We start from the raw sequence: 23,027 nt of genomic DNA, 5'->3' as shown, positions 1-23,027 counted from the left end.
ACATCCAATCCGAAAAGGCACCTCTATTTCTATAAATACCCCCTTGGGCTGCCATTTGCAGTTCGTTCAATTTAATTTATACTCTCCCTCTCTCAAGATAAACCTAACCCAAGTGGGTGTAGGTTCAAGCTAGGGTCAAGTGGTCTGAGCCACTTAGGCCCAAAACCAATTTCAATAAGCCATATTAAATTTGATCCGAGCCATTTGGTTTGGATTGCACCCAATTCATTTTTGAGTCAGAGAGAGTATTACATGGAGAAGGTTCGTCGTATCCACGAGTTTGTAGTGCTGCTACTGGCGGATGTAGACCGTTGTATCTTGGGAGATAGACGCCACTGAGTTCGTTAGTGCCACTGAGTTCGTTAGTGCCACTGAGTTCGTGAATCTGTCTTAAGAATATAGTATCCAATACTAGCCTTGGTCCAGGTTCTTTATTTATTATTATTATTTTATTATTTTAATTTGCATGTTTAATTAAATATCTAGTTAAATATTTAATTAATTATTTTAGCATATTATAAATATCTCATGGCATATTAGTATATGGTTAATATATTTTAAATATCATTTGAAGCATATATTTTAACCAACAATCTTAAAACAGATTCAGTCTTTGCGTAGATTTTATTATATGTTTCTATTTAAGATATAAAGAGGTAGAGATTATACTAGTAATTGAGATATAATAAAATAGTGTTATATACATTATTATATGATAATATATTAAATATTGATGTGTTCAATATTATGTGAAATTGAAGCATGTTATATAAATAGATTATTGAATTAATTATATAATTCAATATTGGTTGAATTATTTTAATTTTGTAAAATGAATTTATGTAGTTATTGTATTATCCTAAATTTGTGCCAACTAGAGGTGGAAAAAAAAAAATTTACTTCGTTACTTTTATCAATGATTATAAAAGATATTGTTATGTATATTTGCTACGAAGCAAAAATGAAACCTTATAAATATTTAAACATTACAAAAATGAGGTTGAGAATCAACATGACAAAATATCAAGACGTTAAAAAATGATAGAGTTCATGAATACGAATTACCATTTGTTGATATTTGTTCAAAACATAATATCATTTACGAAGAAATGCTATGTTGATAAGTTCTGATTTAACTCAGAATTTGTGGGGGGAAAGTTTTGCTTTCCGCAAATTATATTCTCAATAAAATACCTCAAAAGAAAACTAATGTGTAATACCCCGATATTTTAAAGGATTTATTAATTGGGATTAATTATTTTTATTTTATTTTTAAATGATTTGTTTGATTTAATTGAGATTAATTGCTTTAATTTTATTTTTAAATGATTTATTTTATTTAGTTGAGTGCTTATATTAATTGTCATATTTTAATTAGATTATATTTTATGATTATATTTGTTGAATTGATATGGTGTTTTGCTTTATGGAATACTTTGATTGAATTGTTTATTTGATTTGTATGTATTTATGCGTATGTGAATTATTTGTTAATTATTTAAAATTATTAGATTTAATTTAATTATTTTATTCTAATTGGATTGGGTTTAAAGAGGAGTGGGGCCAATAGATGTGGTATTGAACTTGAAGGAAGTCTTGTTGGGTTAATTAATAAGGGCACATGGTTATAAAGATATTTAAATAATTATCTTTGCATAATTATATATATATATATATATATATATATAAATGTAATTAATTAATAATTATTATGGAATGATATATCTGTGTATATTTATTGATATATATATGTGGATATGATTTAATTAATTAATGATTAATTATGGAAGGTAATCTACACGCACACATATATATTATATAATATGTGTGTAATTATATTTTATATTATTTAAGATAATTATTATTTTTATTATTTTATTTGGTTGTTCTACTAGGAATATGATTTGGATTTTAATGTGTATAAATATACATATAAGGTTTTATTGTTAAAAATTTTACACGTTAGAAAAATAAGGGGGCAGAGAGAGAAAAAGAGAATGCTGACAAGGAAGAGGCCGGATCTGAGAAAGCTGACGCTAGAATTGGAAGAGATAATCAAAGATTGTAGCGTTGGTTTCGTTTCGAAACCTTCAGGCAAGTTATTCTCTAACTTTCCTATTAGAACACATAATAATTTCACCTTGAGTATCAAGGCTTTAGATTTAATTTATTAATTTAAATCATGATTAGAACGGATTAATTAAAAGCATTAAGTTAATTTATTTGATTAAATCATGATAAGATCGGATTAATTAAAATAATTAATGATTATATTTTATTTTCTTGTAACTTTGGATTTTAAATTGTTGATGTATGTGTTGTATTTATTTTAAAATTCAACTGTTATGTTTGATCTATGACCTAAGAGGGTTGTTTAGAGTTTTTAGAAATTCTGATAATTTTCTATAATTTTCTGAAATTGTATAGAGTTGTTTTATATTTTTATAGAATTATTTATAATTATTCTGGAAAATATATGTATATATATATAGTGTTATACACATATACGAGGCTTTAAAGCGGCGGCGTGTAAAAGTAGATTAATAATCCAGTGCGATGCGGCGTAGTGTAATAGTGTGTACTAGCGGGTCTAGACCATTGCAGATGGCGAATTGATTCGGTGCAGCGTACCCACAGGGACGCGGTGCAACCGGCCAATGGGAGCGTTTCGCGTCACTAATAGGACCGGCCAGCGCGCGTGGCCGCACATATGTGCACGTGGAAGCGCGTCCCAGTACGTATGCGCATGTGCCAACTCCCCAGCGCGTGTAGGGACGCATGCAAGCGTGGAAAAGGCTGTGAAGAGGCGCGCAAGGTGTTTGGGATAGTGTGGGGGCGCATGAAGAAGTGTTTGGAGTCCCGAAAAGGTCCTGTGAAGTCCGGAGATGTCCTAGAATAAATTTCAAGCTTGTTAGGGTTGAAATCAACCCTTAGAGGAGGTGTTATTGGTTTTCTAAGAACTATAGAGTGTTATTAAGATATTTAGTAGCCTTTAATTTGCGTAATTATAATAAACTAATGATTTATCACGGAAGAAAGTGTATATATATATATATATATATATATTTAATTATACATGAGTATATATGGTTTATTTAACTTGTGATTATGATGGAAGGAAGTATTTATATATATATATATATATATTATGGAATGTATTATACACATATATATTATATAATATACGTGTATATGTATATATCATTTAAGATGATTAATATTATTAGTTTTATTTGGTATATCTGGATAGGTTGATTATTAAATTAATTATATGCATATGATTTGCATGGAATGCCTAGGTATAAGTTGTTTTATCGATAAGTTAATTTGCTTATGTATGAATTGTTTGGTTGATAAATTAACTTTTAAGGTGTGGTACATGGTTGAATTGTAAGCATGGATGAGTCATCAAAAGCGTAAATATATTGCCTAAGTATTTATATGAATAAAATACATACATAAGAATCATGGATGAGTTGTCAGTTTAAATGTATAAATAAATATACTTAAATGAGGCATGGTTGAATTGCCAATGTATAAATAAATATACTTAAATGAGGCATGGTTGAATTGCCAATGTATAAATAAATATATTTAAATGAGGTATGGTTGAATTGCCAATATATAAATATATTTATAATGGCATGATTGATTTGCCAAAGCATAATTAAATTGTTATGTGTGTTACATGATTAAAATTTCATCTGTGGATTTATTTTATGTATAAGTTGGATTATGATTAGATATTCTTAAAGATTAGTATATTATTTTATATATATTAATAAATTAATATTGGTGGAGACATGGATAATTTGTCAAAACACAGGTATTGGATATGTGATTTAAATAAATAAATCATTATTAGGTTTTGAATTAAATATAATATTCATTTAATTTTATTCTATTGTTTAAATGATTAAATAATTGTATAGGTGCGATTAAGGTTAAATGAGGTTCTTTTTAAAATAAAGTAAATTGTGGATTGGTCCAGGAATGACTATTGATTTAATCATTATTTAATGGGTTTGAAAATTTAATGAACCTATTAATGGGTGTGATTAGTGTAGTATATATAATTATTTATATATATGTGTATCACTATATATTAAAAGATAAAAACTTTAATATGATTGGTTTTGGTCAGAAATGATCTCTTTATTGGTTTTCAGAGGTTTGGTAGAGAGAACTTGCTCGTAGGTCTATCCCACGATTTATTTTTCAGGTTATTAGAAGTTTCAGTCTCGAGGTTGAGGATCCGCAGCTGGGAGACTGTCATACATTTACTCATCTTATTTACTTTTAAGTAGTATTATTATTTATTGGATAATGTTTTAAGGGTCCTTGCATTATGGGATTCCCGAGTTGTAATTTTAGAGCAGTATTAATAAAATTATTATTTATTATTTTTCTTCAGCGAGTTATTTATTCTTTTTTAATTCTTTTTGTAATATTTATATGTTTGAAATACTTTAATTGTTTTGATATCCCGTGGTCTTGTGCGCGAACTTGATTAACTCGTGTTCCGAAATTATGGGGTATCACATAATGTGACACCATGTGAATTATGGAAGGGTCGAAAACCTTTCTATAAATTCTTAAATGTGTGGGGGTGTCTAGCTAAGGTTGTAGTTACTACTCTTAAGAAAGTTAAAGTGGGACCTAAAATGTGACGACCTTATAGGTGGGTGTGTCGTGGACGGGTGCAAGAGGCACTGCCAGGCTACCACATTAGGCGAGCTACGAGTACACAGTCCCACATCGCTTATGTAAGGGAAATGTGAAGTGTTTTATGTGGTATTGTTATCTCCAATTGGTATGAGGTCTTTTGGGATAAAAACTAAAAACAAAACCGTGCGGGCTCGAGGCCAAAGCGGACAATTTCATACCATATGGTGGTGTGGATCGTTATATAAAACTTTTGATAGATTATGCTCATAACATTAGTGCATATCATTTTACTGTTCATAAATCATATAATAAAAATAAGGATGAGCTTAGATGTAACAAGAGGGTTAGATCGTCTAAATCTTTTGGTCATAATTTTCTAGCATGTTTATTGGAGAATGAGTCACAAAGCTTTAAAGAAGCAAAGTCTTCTTCTGAATATTATTATTAAATTATTTTTTAGATTAATTATGTGATATAATTAATCATGTGATATAATATTAAACTATATTGTTATGCAAGTTCAATATTATTTTTATAAATGTTTACTTTTATTTGATACTATAATATTGAACTATATAGTTGAATTACTTAGTGTGCATTGTAATCATAATTTATTTAATATGTGATATTATTGAATTTGTATGAATTCATGACTAGTTTGTGTATGTAATACAACAAACAAAAATTGACTAGTCTAATTATGTCAATTCTCCTGATAGTCAAAGGAAAAAAATCTATACTAGTGTTTAAGACGTTTATAATTGTGAATGGGCTGAATAAGACAAGATTTTCTAATAACTCTAAAGAGTTTCATGGAAAATGTTATGAATACACTAAGCAAGTATACCGAGATAAGCTATATCGAGCTAGTTAGCTCTAATGTACAATTTAGCTAAAAGCTAAAATGTTACTGAGTTGCAAACTAGTTAGCTTATCAATAAGCTAAAATGATTAATAAGGTGCACAAAACCTAATAGGAAGATGAAAATTAGTTAATTGGTTCTAACTCTCAACTTGATAGTAAAAAACACAAATGTGATGAGTTGTCATTTTAGCGATAAGCTATTTGAACTATACATCATATTTGCTCATGCATGAGGGAATAATATTACTTATAAAGTAGTAGTTTTTAAATAATATTCTTTAAAATAAATTACTCTACTACCAAGGTAGATTACTTAGATAAGTGTGTACTGAAGTTATAAACTACTATAATTGATAGCTAAACAAACTTAACTTCAAACTAGTGGTAATAGCTGAGAAGTGGGTGCTCATCATAACCTAGCAGTGAGATATGAGAATAATGTACTTAATCTAAGCTAGTAATGATAGCTAATAACTCACTTTTAACTAGTAATGATAGTTGAGAAGTGGGCGTTCACTTTGCGGTGATTGTATCCAAAGCTTAAATAATAAGATAATTATTTACTTAAATGATTGAGTTATGTGATGTGTGACACATGAAAGGTCATGACATGTTAATATGGCTAACTTAATATGAACCTAAATATGAATAACTCAATTAATAAATGCAAAAGATGTAAAAGCAAATATTAATTAGAGCCTATTGTAATTAATATCTTTAACATTAATTCACAGTAACGTCTGTGACATATTATAAAAATAAGTTAGAGATAAAGTGAATACATACGCACTAGAAACTGTTATACATGCTTGTTAAGAAGCGAATATAGAACCTTGGAAAGGTAGAGGGGTGAAATATTTAATATATGGTATTTCATGTTTTGGAAAACCATAAGAAATATATTATATATAAAATTTCAAGATTATCCCAAAGTTGTGGGAGGATATTTTTCATAAATGAAATTTGCTGCGAATTACCTCACCAAATAAGAAATACTTATAAATGCGGGGGTTCTTAATCCTAAGAGATTTTGGATAGAACCAAAAATCATTTATAGTAATATAACAATAGTGCATGTTGTTTATTATGAAGAAAATATTATAGAACAACTAGAAGAGTTCTTTTTCCAGTTGAAGAGCTGAGTTATTTGTTCTAGTTGAAGAGTCAAATGTGCAAGCTTATAAGTCCTTGAGTGGATTAAAGCTGGTACCGAGACAATGATATAAATGTGATGCATAAGTCATTATATACCTTAAAAACTTAAGGATATACTAATTATATATTTGATATGAAAGATTTAACATCTGATAACATAGTATATTCTCAATAGAGTGAGATTGAGATAATACTAGTTATGACAACAAAAGCCTAACTAACTTTTGTAGATATAAATCTCAAATATAAATAATAGTCAAAGTATATCACTGGTTAAGATTGTAAGGCATCTTAATAACTGTGATTAATTGCACACTTTCAATCCAGGATAGGATCACTGAAAAGTAATAAATTGGGTAATTGAGATACACCTAAGTCAAATATTGTATGGATCGATGTATCTAACTAAATTGGAGGTGTAACAGTGATGCAATCTGGATATGGGATATTAAAGACTTCAAATCAAATAGTGAATATATCTTTAATATTAAAGGTGTAGTTGTATGTTCTTAATATAACTCAAAGTTAGAAACTTTGAATAAATCAAATAAGAAAGTCAATAGACTTTACCTAGAGGATATTTCAAAATAAGTCTACACCTGTGCCACTAAAGAAAAGGATATTGCTAATAATAAACAATTTTATGGCACAGAGTATACAGTTGCTCTCAATTGGAGAAATCTCTGCAGAGTGTAATATTTTTAAACACAACCTTGTGGCCACATATAAAATTGAGGGTTGTACCAGAGAATAATTGCACAGATCATCGAGGGGAATGGGATTAAAAACCGAAAGCTGTGATACCCCCGAATTTCTGGATGCGGGTTGGCCAGGCCTATACCCGATTATCCGAGGATATTAAACTAATTAGCAATAAACGAACATATAATACAATTAAGATAAACATGAATAAATAAAAATGCTGAAAAGAAACTAAAATGATAATTCAGAAACTGAAACCTCAGAATAGATTTTATAAATAAGAAATTCTTCCGATACATTTAACTTCTCCATTTCTAATATAACTCGGGAATCTATCTGGTGGACCCGTAATAAAACTCCAACATTGAAAACAACAACTGAAGAAAAACCATAAAGAAACTCCTACGTCGTCGAAAAAATGAGTAGCCGTCTCTGCTCAGCACGAATAAGCTCTAAGACCTTGAACCGTCTATTACCTGAAAAATAATAGTGGGTCAGGCTCACGAACAAGTTCTATCCTAACTACAATCCAAACAGAGACCCGATGCGTAGATACATCCTAGATTTCTCAACCATATCTATATAGTCCGTGTATATATATATATATATATATATCCACACTATAGGACTCCCACTGAATTATGATGAGGGTCTCAACCTGAATAGAAGGCAACATACAAAACGCACCTGAGTGGACATGACTACCTAAACCTAACAGGGTATACCTTAACCACCATAGCCAGCTACGCATTCTACTGCATATATGCTCCCTAACCGACGATCCTGAGACTCAAGCTCACACCGTGGTACCATAAATATATATTTAAAGTCCAATCCTATCCGTCCATAATAAATCCAGTTAGCCGTTCAGCTTGTTCAGCCGCACAGACTAACATAAATTAATGTATATAAATTCCATCCAAATAAAATGTTGTGTCAGTCAACTGTTCGTTGTCCAAATACGACATATAATTAGGACTTAAATGTTTTAATTAAATCCCTATCCTTCCTAATACAGAAATATAAACAACCATCCAATATGTCGTTCAACTGTTTTAGTTGACAGGACATGAAACCATGTAGGATTTAACTGTTTTAGTTAATCCATTCCGTATGTATGAATGGGTAGGAATTAGCGTTTTGATCTAATCCATCCTTCCATATGCCACCGTCCCATACCGGTGCATATCATGCACATGATTCGTAAATGATGCAACATTTCAAGCAGTACATCAAATAAAATCCACACAGTCCATATAGTTGACAAATACAGAATTTAAACAGTTCATCAACTAAAATCCATAATAATATCCATGTAATTGACGAGACAAAATTTAATAGTTTGTCAATTTAAAATCCAGAATCCATCCTTATAACTGACGAAACAAAGTTTAACAGTTTGTCAATTTAAAATCCAAAATCCATCCATGTAATTGACGAGACAAAGTTTAACAGTTTGTCAATTTAAAATCCAGCACAACATCCCTTGCATTAATGGAACAAAATTTTAACAGTAATTGCAATCCAACCTAAGTACAAGTAAAATTTATCCGGTACATGACCCTATTATGTGTCCAATATAGATTTCAAAGTCCTCCTCCAGTCACCTAAGTTGTTTAAATAAATTTAACCAACTAGACATTTTATATCCGTCAACAGTGTGCGACATTGTTTAAAACGTCCACACTGTGAACACCATTAGCATAGACAGATAAATTATGCATTGGGGGTCCTAATACAACCTAACACCATGTTTAGAGTCCATGCTACAATCCGTTAAATTTTTAAAACAAGATTTAGCATTTTAGTTCTTCCTATCCGTTAGCAACTTGCAAAGTTGCTTATTTATACACTGTTTATTCTGTTTGCTCTATGGGTCAAATCATATAATCAGAGAACTTAGAATCCTATGAAATTACATTTAAAAATCTCATTCTAGTCCCTGAAACCATTTAGAATCCCAAACACGTCCCAAACAGTGCCCGAACAGTCTCAAAACCCATCCAAACAAAGCCAAACCAAGGGAGCCTGCTCTCTAATTTAACAGAGCAGGCTCTAAACACCTTAGAGCCGGCTCTCTAGCCTTTGGAGCTGGCTCTATGAAGGGGGGAGCCGGCTCCCAACTTCTTGGAGTCGGCTCTCTCCTCCTTTGAGAGCCCTGCTTGCTTCCTTCTCCGTTTCCAACCATCTGCTTCATCTCCGGTCCTTTCCTGCCCCTCTGTTCTTCCTTAAAACTTGTCCTAACTGTCTAACACATATCCGGTGTCAACCCCCAGTCCTTAGTTTACAACAGTAACAACTAAAACAACAATTTAAAACAACATCAGTTTACATGCTTTAAAACAGACGATGAAGAAACAAAGGTGCAATAAATCTTTCAGACAAAGTTTAGCACATACAGACGATTAAATTGACATATATAAAACATGAAAAGTTCAATTAATATTCAATTAACATCCTAGAGACCACTTATAATTGGAGACAGAAAACCCTAAATCAATTCTAGTCGGCCAAAACCCTTAACGTGATCACGTAACAAACAAATACAAAACCCTAATGTGATCTAACTAACACGGTTATTAATTAAAACAATACTTAAATAATTTAATTAAATAAACCATTAAATTAAATCCCATTCTTTAATACATTAATAATAATACTTTCAATTAAACACATAAATCATCAAAATCAATTAACAAATAAATTCACACAACATCTAATTCATTTAAACATAAAACACGAAACCAATTAAACACCTAGCCACGTAGCAATAAAATAATAAAATAAAATTTCAATTATATCATTTTTAAAACTAGGGGTATTATAAGCTAACGAGTCATCTTAATGGAAACCCAACATAGTGACTGAAGATCTCATTATCTAGGTTCAAAGGGACAACAAAAATTTTGAATGACTCACCAGAAGCACTGGGAAGATATAAATCTTCTACCCATTTCTATGATGAGACAGCGCTACCTACAGCTAGGATTATGATAAGCTATGCTTTTAATGACTCTTATATCTTAAAAATTCAAGTGGGGTATGATAGGATACTCTTAATAAGAAGTCACCTATATGAGTGTGAAGTGAGGCCGCTTTATGAGAACTATAAAGGCTAAGTTTTTTAGAGCACTCATGAATGTCAGGAGTTGTTCATGACCAAAATGAATACAACAATGAGAACCAACTTTGTGAGGAAGGGAACTGTGTGTTTACTATTGGTTTGGTTTACATCAATGGCTGAACAGTTCAAAAAATCATGTTCATTGGTTAGTCAGTAAATTCGATAGTAATACACTAGGGAAGGTTCAAGGCCAAAAGCTACCTATCCCGATGTAGTAACTTTCCGACTATACTCTCTTTAGTGTCTGCATAATCATATTTTGCATTTAAGCAGCTAATTTCCATTCATGTAGGGGTTTGTTATAAATTATGAATGAATATTGTTTGATTAGTCATCAATAGATGTCATTGACTGAACATGTGTGATTACTAGTTGGTTATGGGATGAAAAGATGCAATTTAAAATGAACAGACATAACTTATTGGAGTGGATGTGTTTAGTGGTGAACAGATACCATGCGAACCATTACAACCTATTGGATTGGAAGTGTCTAGTGGTGAACAGACACCATGTGAACCATTGCCACCAATTAAAATGGTTGTGTCCAGTGATGAATAGACGCATATAAATGACTGTGTCTAATAATGAAAAGACACATCCAATCTGAAAAGGCACCTCTATTTCTATAAATACCCTATTGGGCTGCCATTTGCAGTTCGTTCAATTTAATTTCTTTTCTTCCTCTTTCAAGATGAACCCAACCCAAGTAGGTGTGGGTTCAAGCCATGGTCAAGTGGTCTAAGCCACTTAGGCCCAAAATCAATTTCATTGAGCCATATTAATTTTGATCTGAGCCATTTGGTTTGGATTGCACCTAATTCATTTTGGAGTCAGAGAGAATATTACACGAAGAAGGTTCGCCATATCCACGAGTTTGTAGTGCTGCTACTGGTGGATGTAAACCGTTGTATCTTGGGAGATAGACGCCACTGAGTCCGTTAGCACCATAGTGGGGCGAATTTATCTTAAGGACATAATATCTAATATTAGCCTCGATCCAGATTCTTTATTTATTATTATTATTTTATTGTTTTAACTTGCATGTTTAATTAAATACCTAGTTAAATATTTAATTAATTATTTTAGCATATTATAAATATCTTATGGCATATTAGTACAGGGTTAATTACATTTTAAATATCATTTGAAGCATATATTTTAACCAACAGGTGGTGATCTGAGTTGTTTGGGGTAGGAGGTGTTGGTGGCGAACCAACGGGCTAGTGGCCTAGCGGTATCAGACCCTTACTTCTTAAAGGAAGGTCAAGGGGTCAAGCCTTCATGGAAGCATGTGCATGTGAGTACCAACTAAAAAAAAAGAAAAGGGTGTTGGTGGGGATCAGCGTTAGAATTAGGTGGTGTTTGGCCTAAAAATTAGGTGAATTAATGATAAGGTGATGTGCTGATGCAATGCTATTAACTGATGCAATGGTCTTTAAGCTGAGAAATCAAACCCAAAAGTTACAAAAAATGCCGAAATGATTTTTTTTTCGTGCGTGTGATATATATATATATATATATATATATATATATATATTAAGATTTGAAGCAATGAGTAAGGAATTTAAGTTGGTGCTTAGAAAGTGACGAATGTGACTAGTTCAATTGAATTTTTGTTCCAATGGGTGGAGGAAGGAAAAATAAATTTGTAGCATTTTTCGAGAATATATATATATATATATATATATATATATATATATATATATATTGAGAGAAAGAGAGAGAGAGGGGGTAGAAATGTCATTTTATACGCAAAAGGATAATAATGTCATTTTACACGCAAAAAGTGTTATGACAACCACCGAAAAGCAACATTTGGGGTGTGAGTTAAAACCGAACCAAATATTTGTAATGTGAGTGATACTTATTTTCGAAAGGTATTTTCAGGTAAAATTTGTCCAAATTTCAAGGGATGTCATTGGTGTCATTGAAATTAACCCTTTAATTTTTTAAAAATGATGCATGATAACCTTGTTATATATGCCAGGTTGGGCAGTTGGGCTATGTTCTTTTTTGATTTAATTAGTCTCAGTCGAGTTAACAAATTAAGTTCATAAAATTATATCAATAAATTAAAATGAGAAGTAATGAAAAAGAAAAAAAGTTACAATATACATGAGTGCAAAAGTGGGAAAAAAATAGAAAGGAGGGTAAAACCAAAAATGATAGGAAAAATAAAAGAAAATGGGAGAAGTTTGAATGACCAAAAAAACAAATTGTAGAGTTTGATTAAGAGAATCTTGTAAAAAATCTCATATGTAGGTGCATAATAAAAATAAAATAAAAAGAAAGATATATATATATAAAGACGGAGTTACAGGTGATGTTTACTTAACTCATGCACCTTATTTGATCGCGTTACAAATAGGATATTCATCTATAAAAGGTGAGAGTTTGAATTTCAAAATAACAAATGAAAAAATGCAATTAATCATTAAATGGGTTGTGTCTGGAAGCTATGTCTAGCCTTGCAACCTCCTCCTCTCTTCTAACAATTAATTTATAATATTTTTACTTTGAAAAAAAAAAAATATATAAATGTGAACTATCTATTTTCCAATCAGGTAATAACTGTTTTATTATCTAAAAATGCAATTAACGAAGTGCTCTCACTGTGACGTGGACTTCGGAGGTTACTCTGTTGTTTGGGTTCAAAGATTAAGACACCAAATCATTTTTCAAAAATTAGATATCAGTTTGTACGTTTTTTAAGGGCAAAGGTATGATTTTAATTTTTTTTATTTTTTTAATTTTTTTTATTTTTAACTTGATAAGCCACGTTACCCACTTTCAAGCTCAAATTTGATACTTGATTAACTAATTTAATAAAATTTAATTTGTAATATATCAATATATTCCGATGGGACTATTTTTGTAATCTAAAATTTGAATTCAATTAATCTATGTTAATGGTCTAGAATTAATTAATAAATTTTCAGCTTACTTATTGAATTTTCATGCAGTTTATCAAGAATTGTACCACCAATATTCAGACGACGGTTATTTACATTATTAGTACCACACACATAAACACAGCCACTCCACACACTAAAGTAAATTTTTTTATTCTTTTATTTTCTTTTCCCAGTGAAATGCATCACAAATATGTACTACATGTTTTGTAAAAATTACAATGAGGTGCATTTAACTGTGGTTTTTAAAGCTCTGTTTTTTACCTTGAACATACACACAGAATTGTACGAAGAGGACTATACGGACAGAATTTTAAAATTCATTCATAATAAGTCACGAGTTTTGGTCATTGTTTTTTTTTTTTTTAACTAAATTTGACTATTTTACCTAATAGAGTATATATATTTTTAATATTAATGACATTATTACTAAGTGGTAAAATTCATTCATAATAAGTCACGAGTTTCGGTCTCTCTCTCTTTTTTATTGTAACTAAATTTGACTATTTTACCTAATATTTTTTAGAGTATATATTTTTTTAATGTCAATGACCTATGTACTATTTTTTGTGAGTAAATATTTCAATCTATCCCCAAAGTTATTATTTCTAAGTGGTCTGTTTCTCAAAAAAGTTTGAGATTAAATAGGTCATACTTTTTCACATTCTAAAATAGAAGGGCAAGATCTCAATTCAGAAGGAAAAAAAAAAAATTAGTGTGTGAATTTATAAATTTTTTAAAAATAAAAAATAAATAAACAATAGCAATAATGTAAAAACGAGTTGGGGACGAGAAACATGGTATCAACCGAATTTGCTGTACACGGAGTACTACGTATTATTTTTTACTGTAGTTTTTTTACTTTATTACAGTATTATCTGTCGTCCCTATCTTTAGTGTACATTAATGGGTGAAAGTGGATGGGTGGATCGATTATTGAGCTCGCTTTATTATTATTCGAGAATCCAACTCCGTCACTTTTCACCACTCAAGCAGTACAATTTTCAGTTCCCTTTATTAGTTTTAGTTTCAGATTGTTGTGTTACGAGATGGTCTGCTTGGTTACCTGAGCTCCGTCTTTACCCTCTTGAGTCCTCTACATCCACACCCATCTCAAATCAACAACTCGAATGATCTCAAATACCTTTTTCTTTCTTTAATATTATCCAGGACCAGAACATGTTAAAGATTGTGGACTGTTTTAAGCTGTAAAACTGAATCCACCTCACTAACCAAACCCTTATTCTCAATCTAACTAGTCTTTTCCTCTTCTGCTCTATCCTTCCATCTTCTTCTTATATGTGTTGCTTATTTCTTCATTCCTGGTTTGATGTGGCTTTCTAGTGTAAAATCCCTTTTCTTTGTTCCCCAAACTGTTTTGGGTTTGTACTTTGTACTTGTTTTCAGATCGGTTTTTATTTTTATTTGAATCACCTATGCGTTAGATTTTTTTTGTTCTGTGTCTGTTTTTGCTTTCTATTTGGCCATAATATCAGAACACTTGTAGTTGCAAACCCTTTTTTATTTAATAAAAGCTGCCTATAGATTTACAAACAATGTTGTATTTTTAAGTCCCTAGTTGATTTTGGTTTGCATATAGGTTGGTTAGGTAGCAGATTGATTAAATATGATGGGGTACTCTTTTTCAGTCTTTCTTTTGGTACTATTAGCTTCACTATCTCCATTAGTATATTCAGTGAGTGGGATTGGTGCTAACTGGGGCACACAAGCAAGCCACCGTTTGCCTCCAGAAACAGTGGTGGGTATGCTGAGGGACAATGGGATCCAGAAGGTTAAACTTTTCGACGCCGACTACGATGCGTTGAGAGCTCTGAGTAGGTCTGGGATTGAGGTGATGGTTGGTATCCCAAATGATATGCTTGCAACTCTTGCAAGCAGCATGAAGGCTGCTGAGAAATGGGTGTCCAAAAATGTCTCTGCTCATATCACCGCCAATAATGTCAACATCAGGTTAGCCTCTTCTAGTTCCCCTTCTTCTACTACTTCTATTCTGTCACATCAATACCATTTGAATTGATTGGAAAATTAATGTGATGATTTTTGAACACTTAGATTACATGTGGTTATGTTTATTTAAGAGGTGGTTGTGGTTTTATGATAATTGATGTCCAGAAGGTGTGGGTCTAGCTAGCCAGTAGGATGAGGTTGTGGTCCTTGATTGCTACTTCTGCTTGTTTTTTCATAATTAAATTGTTATTTGCAATGTTATGTTATGGGCAATAACTTTACTTCTAGGACTTTTAATTTTTATTTTATTTTTTTCTGGGTAAGTTGCGAGAGATAATATTATTGTCTATTTAAAGAATTTGCACTCTTGAGAATCTCTCTCATTGATCCTCACACAATATTTTCTTTTTTTAGGTAAGTAATTTAAATTTGTCTCTCGAGCAGCGTTGGATAACTTATCACAAGAACACATCCCTAAAATGTCCTTTGCTGTAAGCCAATTAGCTGAAAGTTCACCACCCCAGTGCTTTCTTTGTACATTTGAACAAATCCCAAGATCAAACCTATCCTGAGCTTGCTTATGTCATAAATCAACTGTCTAATTTTTTAAGTAGTGTCTTCGAATATGTTCAAAAGGCTGTTAGCATTTTTGTGAATCTGAAGCAAATTTTATGTGACTTCACTTTTCGCAGCTGCCAGCTCCTTAGTCCTTACCAAATTTGATAGCCTCCAAACATGGCATATAATAGAGCTCAAATCAATTGCACAACCAAACACAGAAAAATTATGCTTCTCGTGACTTTTAATGACATCCACTGATCCCTCTATTTCTGCCGTAAACCTATCTGCACACATCATCCAAATATCTGTGGGAATGGGAAGCCATCTGCATCAAACCTCAGTAGTTGAAGAAAACTGCACAAATATATTAAATTCATTAAAATACATTTGGTTGGAAACTGAATCTTCACTTTTCTTCATGCTGCAAATCTGAATATAACATCATCGTAGTTCTGTCTACACTCACCCTAGTCAAGAAAGCTTTTCTGAATATCTTCAATTTTATTCCATTTAAAGATGATATCATGATAGACTACCAATTGCACCAAAATCTTATACTGTTAAGGAATGGATCCAACAACATTCCTTTTCTTACACTATTGTCACAAAACTATCTACTTTTGTTACATTATTGCTGCTAACTATGTCGGGGTTTGAGGATTAAATAAATCCGATGCTTAGACATGAACTCACACTTGACATATGTATCCGAGTCCAAGTGACACGATTAGCACTAAAGTTGGAATCTTTCTTTATATCAGTTGTACAAATTGGCATCATAGATGGGTAGCCTTATAAGGGCGGGCGGTGGCGCAACAGTAAGGTTGCTCCATTGTGACTTGGAGTTGGGTTCGAAACAAGAAACGACTTCTCTGCATGTGGAGGTAAAACTACATACATATAATCCTCCCCAAACCCCCTAATGGTGGGAGTCTCATGCATAGGGCTCGCCCTTTTTGTGAGGTTACGCGGTGCGGAAGCTATTAGTTGATTTAATTGTGATTAACTCCTTTAATGACCTAGATGAGATTATTAGGTCAACTTACCCAATTTTTGTGATTGAATAAATTACCTAAGCAATATGATCAATTAAACTTCCACAATCATAAAGATAAATACTGAAAAGTAAAGCAAGTAGAGTTAGAGAGATTGCACCAAGATTTTTAGCAAAGAAACCCAAATAGGTAGAATAGACCAATTGTTGTGGGAAAAACCTCGTGGACTCTACAGTCCAAAGTAAACCGATCCACTATATTTGAAACAAAGTACAATGGACTTTGACTAAAGCTCACATCCTATCGTTCTACCAAACACCAACCGCTGACAATCCTGTGGCTTTGCGACGTCCCGTCCAACAGCTCTTGACCTTAGGCTTATACTTGATCTATGTAGAAGGATTGTTGGTAGATCAAATAACACTCCTCGAATGCTTTGACCCTGTCTAAGTGTGATCGCTTCACCCAATTTCTTCAAGATCTGAATTTGATGTAGAAGAAATAAATCTGCTCTTTCGGAATCTCTGAATCTTCAATTAAGCTCCAATTCCGATGAGATAAAGAACAACACTACTAAATCACTTATGAATATATGTGTGTGCTCTCAAAAATAAAATAAGAAAAATCAGATTTGATTTTCTGAACAATATTTCTCAAAAGGTTTTCTCAAAATAATGAATTGATATTCCTCAAAGTCATACCTCAATGTTGAATGACAGAGGCATTATATAGAAGTTTGGAAGACCTAAGAATACTTGTAAAGCAAGTAAAATTCGTGCATAGGATTTTAGAAGGAAGTCTAGACCAAAAGGATTCAAAACAGATCAGGAAACTGAAGTTACCAAACTTGATCAGAAGCCTTGAACCGGTTCAAGAAAGTGGAACCGGTTCAAGATGGTCGATGCTCATATGAAGAATCCTTTTGATTCTTGAACCGGTTCAGGATGGCCAGTCTTGAATTTTTCACAGAGCCTCAGATGTTGAACCTGTTCGAATAATCTTGAATCAGTTCAAGTTGGCCAGAATGTAAACTTACTAAAAACTTATGTCTTCAAACTTCCTAAGTGTTGTCACACACTCACATACCTTTCTAAAGCATTGTTTTCATCATCCCGGAGTGTATTAAAGTATGAACAGTTGAACTTCTTCAAATCCGCATCCGATCTTCAATTTTGAATTTTTGAACCGAAAAATTACAATTCGATCGGACTTGTTTTGACAACGAAATTAGCCAATTACAAAATATATATTTTTCACAATCTCCCCAAAATATATATATCAGCCTTATAATTCCCTCTGGATAGATGCAAAACAAACTTTTTAGGCTACTAGCTTTCTCACAAACCTCAAGTAATTTCCTTCAATCCCATGATTCCCAGCTACAGAAATATGAAGTCCTGAGACTCCAGCTACTTTTAATCTTTAATTTGATATCATTAGCCCATCTGATCCACAGAGAAGGGGACTTTTTCACCAAGGTTCAATTTCTCATCCACGTCAATCTTTCAGTCCTCCAAAGTTCCCTTTTGGTTCTGTACATTATTCTAGGCAACTAACATGTAACTTTGTTGTTACTCGGGCTACGGTTGTTTATCAAAGATGAAATAAAGTATAAATTTCTTGAAACCAGTTTGAACTTTTAGTTACTTGTTATTCTTGTGGGACTGATATTTCTTCTAGTTCAACTTATTGCATTAATGGAGTCCGTCCAAGCAAAGTCCGTATGTTGTACTAGTCTGTGTTGGGATTTTGCCCTCCCATACAAATTTTCATTCAACTTGAGATCTGATATGGTAATAGTTTTGTGTGTCACTTGATACAGTTTAGTTACATGGCGTTGCACATTTCATAAAGTACAATGACGGTCATCAACTTCAAATGTAGAAAAGGCATTTTTGTGGCGTTTGAATTCTTATTTTCTCATTGTATCACTTCGGAGGTTCTCAGTTTTACTGATATCTTCTGGCAAAGTTTTAGTTTGCAGTTCTGCTAAATTCGTTCTGTCATGCAATAGGAATCATTATGTTAAGAACAAAGTATGAAACTACAGCTTGTAAATCTGAAAGTCTGAATGGACTCAAGGAAATCTTGATATCTTAGAATTTGAAACTTATATTTTCACGTCTACAGACATTAAGTCTCTGTTTGGTTTGTGGATTTTGTGAGAGAAAGGAATCATGCAAAATAAAATTTTCCCTTGTGTGGTTACCACCAAAAATTGGGGGAAAAAGAAAATATCTATTTAATTTTTTAAACCCCAAGGGGTTGGCTCAAGTGGGTAACAACTTGGTCTTGGACCTCCTGGTGCTTCAGGAAGCTGGTCTAAGGTTCGACAAAAATTTTAATGTCATTTTCCTTTTCCATTTTTTGATTCCCTATATTTTTTAAAATCTTTTAATTTTATTTGAGTAGGATATAAATGAAGGAAATCATTTTCCTTTTCCTATCTCCTTCCTTTTCCTTTCCGCCACTAATTTGTGGACCAAATAGAGCATAAAGAGAAAATACCACAGGATGTTTCTGTATTTGAAAGTTCGATTGCTTGAGATAGAATTACTTATTCTTCCATAGGATCCTTGTTTTATTTCTGGAAATTATTATTACTGCTTTTTTGGGAAGCGCAAATCACGAAAATTCTATTAAGTAGCAACTACATAGAAATCAGATTGTGTTTAAAAAGCAGTTTAGTTGCAGTAACCAAATAGGCAAAATTTGCAGATTCCTTGAATGGTTTCTGCTGCAATCAACTATGCAAATGTTAAATAGATGCAAATTTTTTTGTCAACATCAGCTCACCTTAAGCACGATGAAGCTGCTGTCCTAATTTTTTCCCCAAAGCCGCTGTATTAACATCGATTCACCTGCTTCAGATTGTGATCTAGTGTGTCGATGTTGTGACGTCACAATCCATGAGATGACAGACGTATCATGTGGAAAATGGTGCATTCCCATTATTAGGATGCAGCAGATCTGTCAAATTACTCTAGGAATGCCTGCAAAATTCTTGAGATTCCCAGTAGACAGGAGTAAGTTGGGGAAGAAAATACATAGAAGAACAAAAGGTCTCAGCAAGACAGTCTAAAGTCCAATGTCCAATGTCCAGATACTACGAATGCATTAAAGCCTAATTGGCTGCAGTACATTTACATATTGAGCCCAAACAATTACCAATTTACCAATTGAAGTGCTAATGGAAAGTAGTTTGGTTTAGAACAGAGTTCCAAAATTTTCACTATGTGACCGGTGTTGTTAAATCTGTTTTCTGGTTTATAATATCGTGCAGCAGTATTGTGGTGGCCAACACTAGGATATGGCAATTGTAGTTTGCTGAAAAGGTACACTTCCAACGTTATGTTGCAGTTAGAGGACTTGCTTAAGCTACCTAATTGCTCTAAAATTAATTCGAATAATCTATGGAATTACACAAAAGGAGAATTAAAAGACTCACTGAAGAAGAAAGATGATTACTAACAATTTGCAGAAAAAAAATGTAAATAGAGGTAGAAAAGATCATTATCCATTGTGTGCCGTGAGAGGTGGACTGGACAACCTAGTGTTTGGCAATTTTAAGATTATAAAACTCCTTTGATTATATAAATCAAGTCACTAACTAATCCTAGTGTCATAAAAATGCGTTCAACAAAAATACAACTCATAGAAGCTTAAAGATGATAAGATATCACATAGCACCTTGTACCAAACAAATCTCCTGAATAATGGGTTTTTGCTTCAGTTTAATATACTTGATTGACATGTAAATGATCTAGTAGTCTCTTCCCTCCTCATACTTTTGGCATCTAACTACTATTATTACTAGAAATGCAATACAATTTCAAAATTTTTTTTGTTTGAAATTTACATGAAAATAGTGAACCAATTTTTGTAAGGCTTTGTTGAGTTGTGAGGATCTAAATTTATGGCTAAGTTCACTTTTATCATATTATCATCCAGTAATTTAACTATCAATTTTGTTTCCAATCCAATCCCCCCTCCCCCCAATAACATAAAAATTGTATTTTCATGTTTTTCAGAAAAAAAATAAAGGGATTAAAATGTTTGTATACAATGACGGTTAATTTCCAACTTTTAGTTCATATGAAGTGTATTAAATTGATTTTTCATGGTTTTATTCTTCATTTATGCATAAATAACTATCTTATGTATAATGTCTGTATAATCTTTTGGATGCACAAAGAAAAAAGAAGAAAGCCATCAACCGGTATCAGTGCCTTCTTTCCTATTCCAACTTCCAACTAATTGTTTTATGGCCTTGCTAAGATAGGATGGTTTCAATAATTCCCTTTCAGTGGCCTGTCTAGTAGTTCCAGAATGTGTGGCTTAAACTTATTTCATTTTATCATTCTTCATTTATGCATAAATAACTATCGTATATATATTAGTATATGTAAATATGACCTTTTGGATGCCCAAAAGAAAGAAAATAAGGCAGTGAACAGTCTTATTGCATTCTTTCCTGTTCCAACCGATTGTGTTATGGCTTTGCTAAGATAGGATTGTTGCAATAATTTCATTTTAGTGCCCTGTCCAGTAGTCTGATGCGTGTGGCTTGAAACTTACTTCATTGTTCTGATTTTGTGTTATATAGAAGCTTAGCAAATACATCATGCATATGTATAAGAATTGGCATTCTCGAGTCTTGTGAATGTATAGCATTATGTTAGACTTTGTCTCATGCAACCAAGTTTTTGTTTTTTGTGATTTTACAGATATGTTGCAGTTGGAAATGAACCTTTCTTGGAAACATACAACGGAAGCTTTCTCAAGACAACGTTCCCTGCTCTCCAAAATATCCAATCTGCTCTGATAAAAGCTGGTCTCAGCAATCAAGTGAAAGTCACTGTCCCACTTAATGCTGATGTCTACCTGAGCTCGAGTGGTGTTCCATCTGGCGGCGATTTCCGAGCCGACATCCATGACCTCATGCTTGCCATAGTCAAGTACTTGAGCGATAATGGTGGCCCCTTTACCGTCAACATCTACCCCTTCATAAGCCTCTATATAGATTCCGACTTCCCGGTTGAGTATGCATTCTTTGATGGCAATGCAACTCCTGTAAATGATGGTGGGACATCCTATTACAACATGTTTGATGCAAATCATGATACCCTTGTGTGGGCCTTACAGAGAAATGGGTTTGGAAACTTACCCATTATAATTGGAGAAATTGGTTGGCCGACAGATGGAGATCAAAATGCTAACATGGTCTATGCCCAGCGGTTCAACCAAGGGTTCATGTCCCATATATCAGGTGGGAAAGGAACCCCAATGAGACCTGGGCCAGTTGATGCCTACTTGTTTAGTTTGATTGATGAGGATGCTAAGAGTATTCAACCAGGAAATTTTGAACGCCATTGGGGGGTATTTACTTTTGATGGGTCAGCTAAATACCAGCTTAACCTTGGAACCACAAATTCGGGAGCTTTGGTCCCAGCGAAGGCTGTGAGCCGTCTAGAGCATAAGTGGTGTGTGATGAAGCCATCTGCAAAGCTTGATGATCCAGGAATTGCACCAAGTGTGAGCTATGCTTGTGGACTTGCTGACTGCACAAGCCTTGGGTATCAGACATCTTGTGGAAGTTTGGATGCTCGGGGGAACATCTCATATGCATTTAATAGTTACTACCAGAAAAATAACCAGCTTGACAAGGCTTGCAAGTTCAACCTTTCAATGACCACCAAAACAGACCCATCAGTTGGGAGTTGCAAGTTCCCAATCATGATCCAGCCATATTATGGGGGTGCTGAAAATTTTGGGTCTATTCGACAGGCATGGATCTTGGAGGTAAGCCTGATTCTCTTTTTGTGGAAAATTCTCTGAGTTCTAGTTTTATCTTCATTAGCCTTATTTTTGTTTTCGGAAAAGTTGTAGAATCTGAAAATAGCTGGTGTTGATTGCTTCCAATTTTCTCTGTATGGTAGATGGGGCTTGTGAATGAACATTTGATTAAGCAAAGTTGAATTGGTTTCTGGTTGATGGTTAATAATTTTGTACCCTATGTTTTATTGTCTGTTCCCAGAAAATGAATTGGTTTTCAGTTGATGGTAAAATTGAAACCA

General features: G+C 32.8%; 1 protein-coding gene across 1 annotated transcript; it reads left to right on the top strand.

Moving 5' to 3' along the window:
- The first annotated feature begins 14,367 nt into the window (after nt 1-14,367).
- LOC132276914 (glucan endo-1,3-beta-glucosidase 6-like) lies at nt 14,368-22,966 on the top strand. The gene is made up of 2 exons (XM_059778555.1): nt 14,368-15,397; nt 21,678-22,966. Exons 1-2 carry the CDS (start codon nt 15,054-15,056, stop codon nt 22,786-22,788), a joined length of 1,455 nt encoding a protein of 484 aa, XP_059634538.1. The 5' UTR covers nt 14,368-15,053; the 3' UTR covers nt 22,789-22,966.
- The last annotated feature ends 61 nt before the right edge of the window (nt 22,967-23,027 follow it).

The sequence above is a fragment of the Cornus florida genome, unplaced genomic scaffold (assembly GCF_030987335.1).
Source record: "Cornus florida cultivar Cherokee Brave unplaced genomic scaffold, ASM3098733v1 CherokeeBrave_3.0.0_Hap2_Chr10, whole genome shotgun sequence".
Classification (NCBI taxonomy): Eukaryota; Viridiplantae; Streptophyta; class Magnoliopsida; order Cornales; family Cornaceae; genus Cornus; species Cornus florida.
The sequence above is the reverse complement of the archived record's forward strand: the minus strand, read 5'-3'. Positions and strand labels throughout refer to the sequence as shown.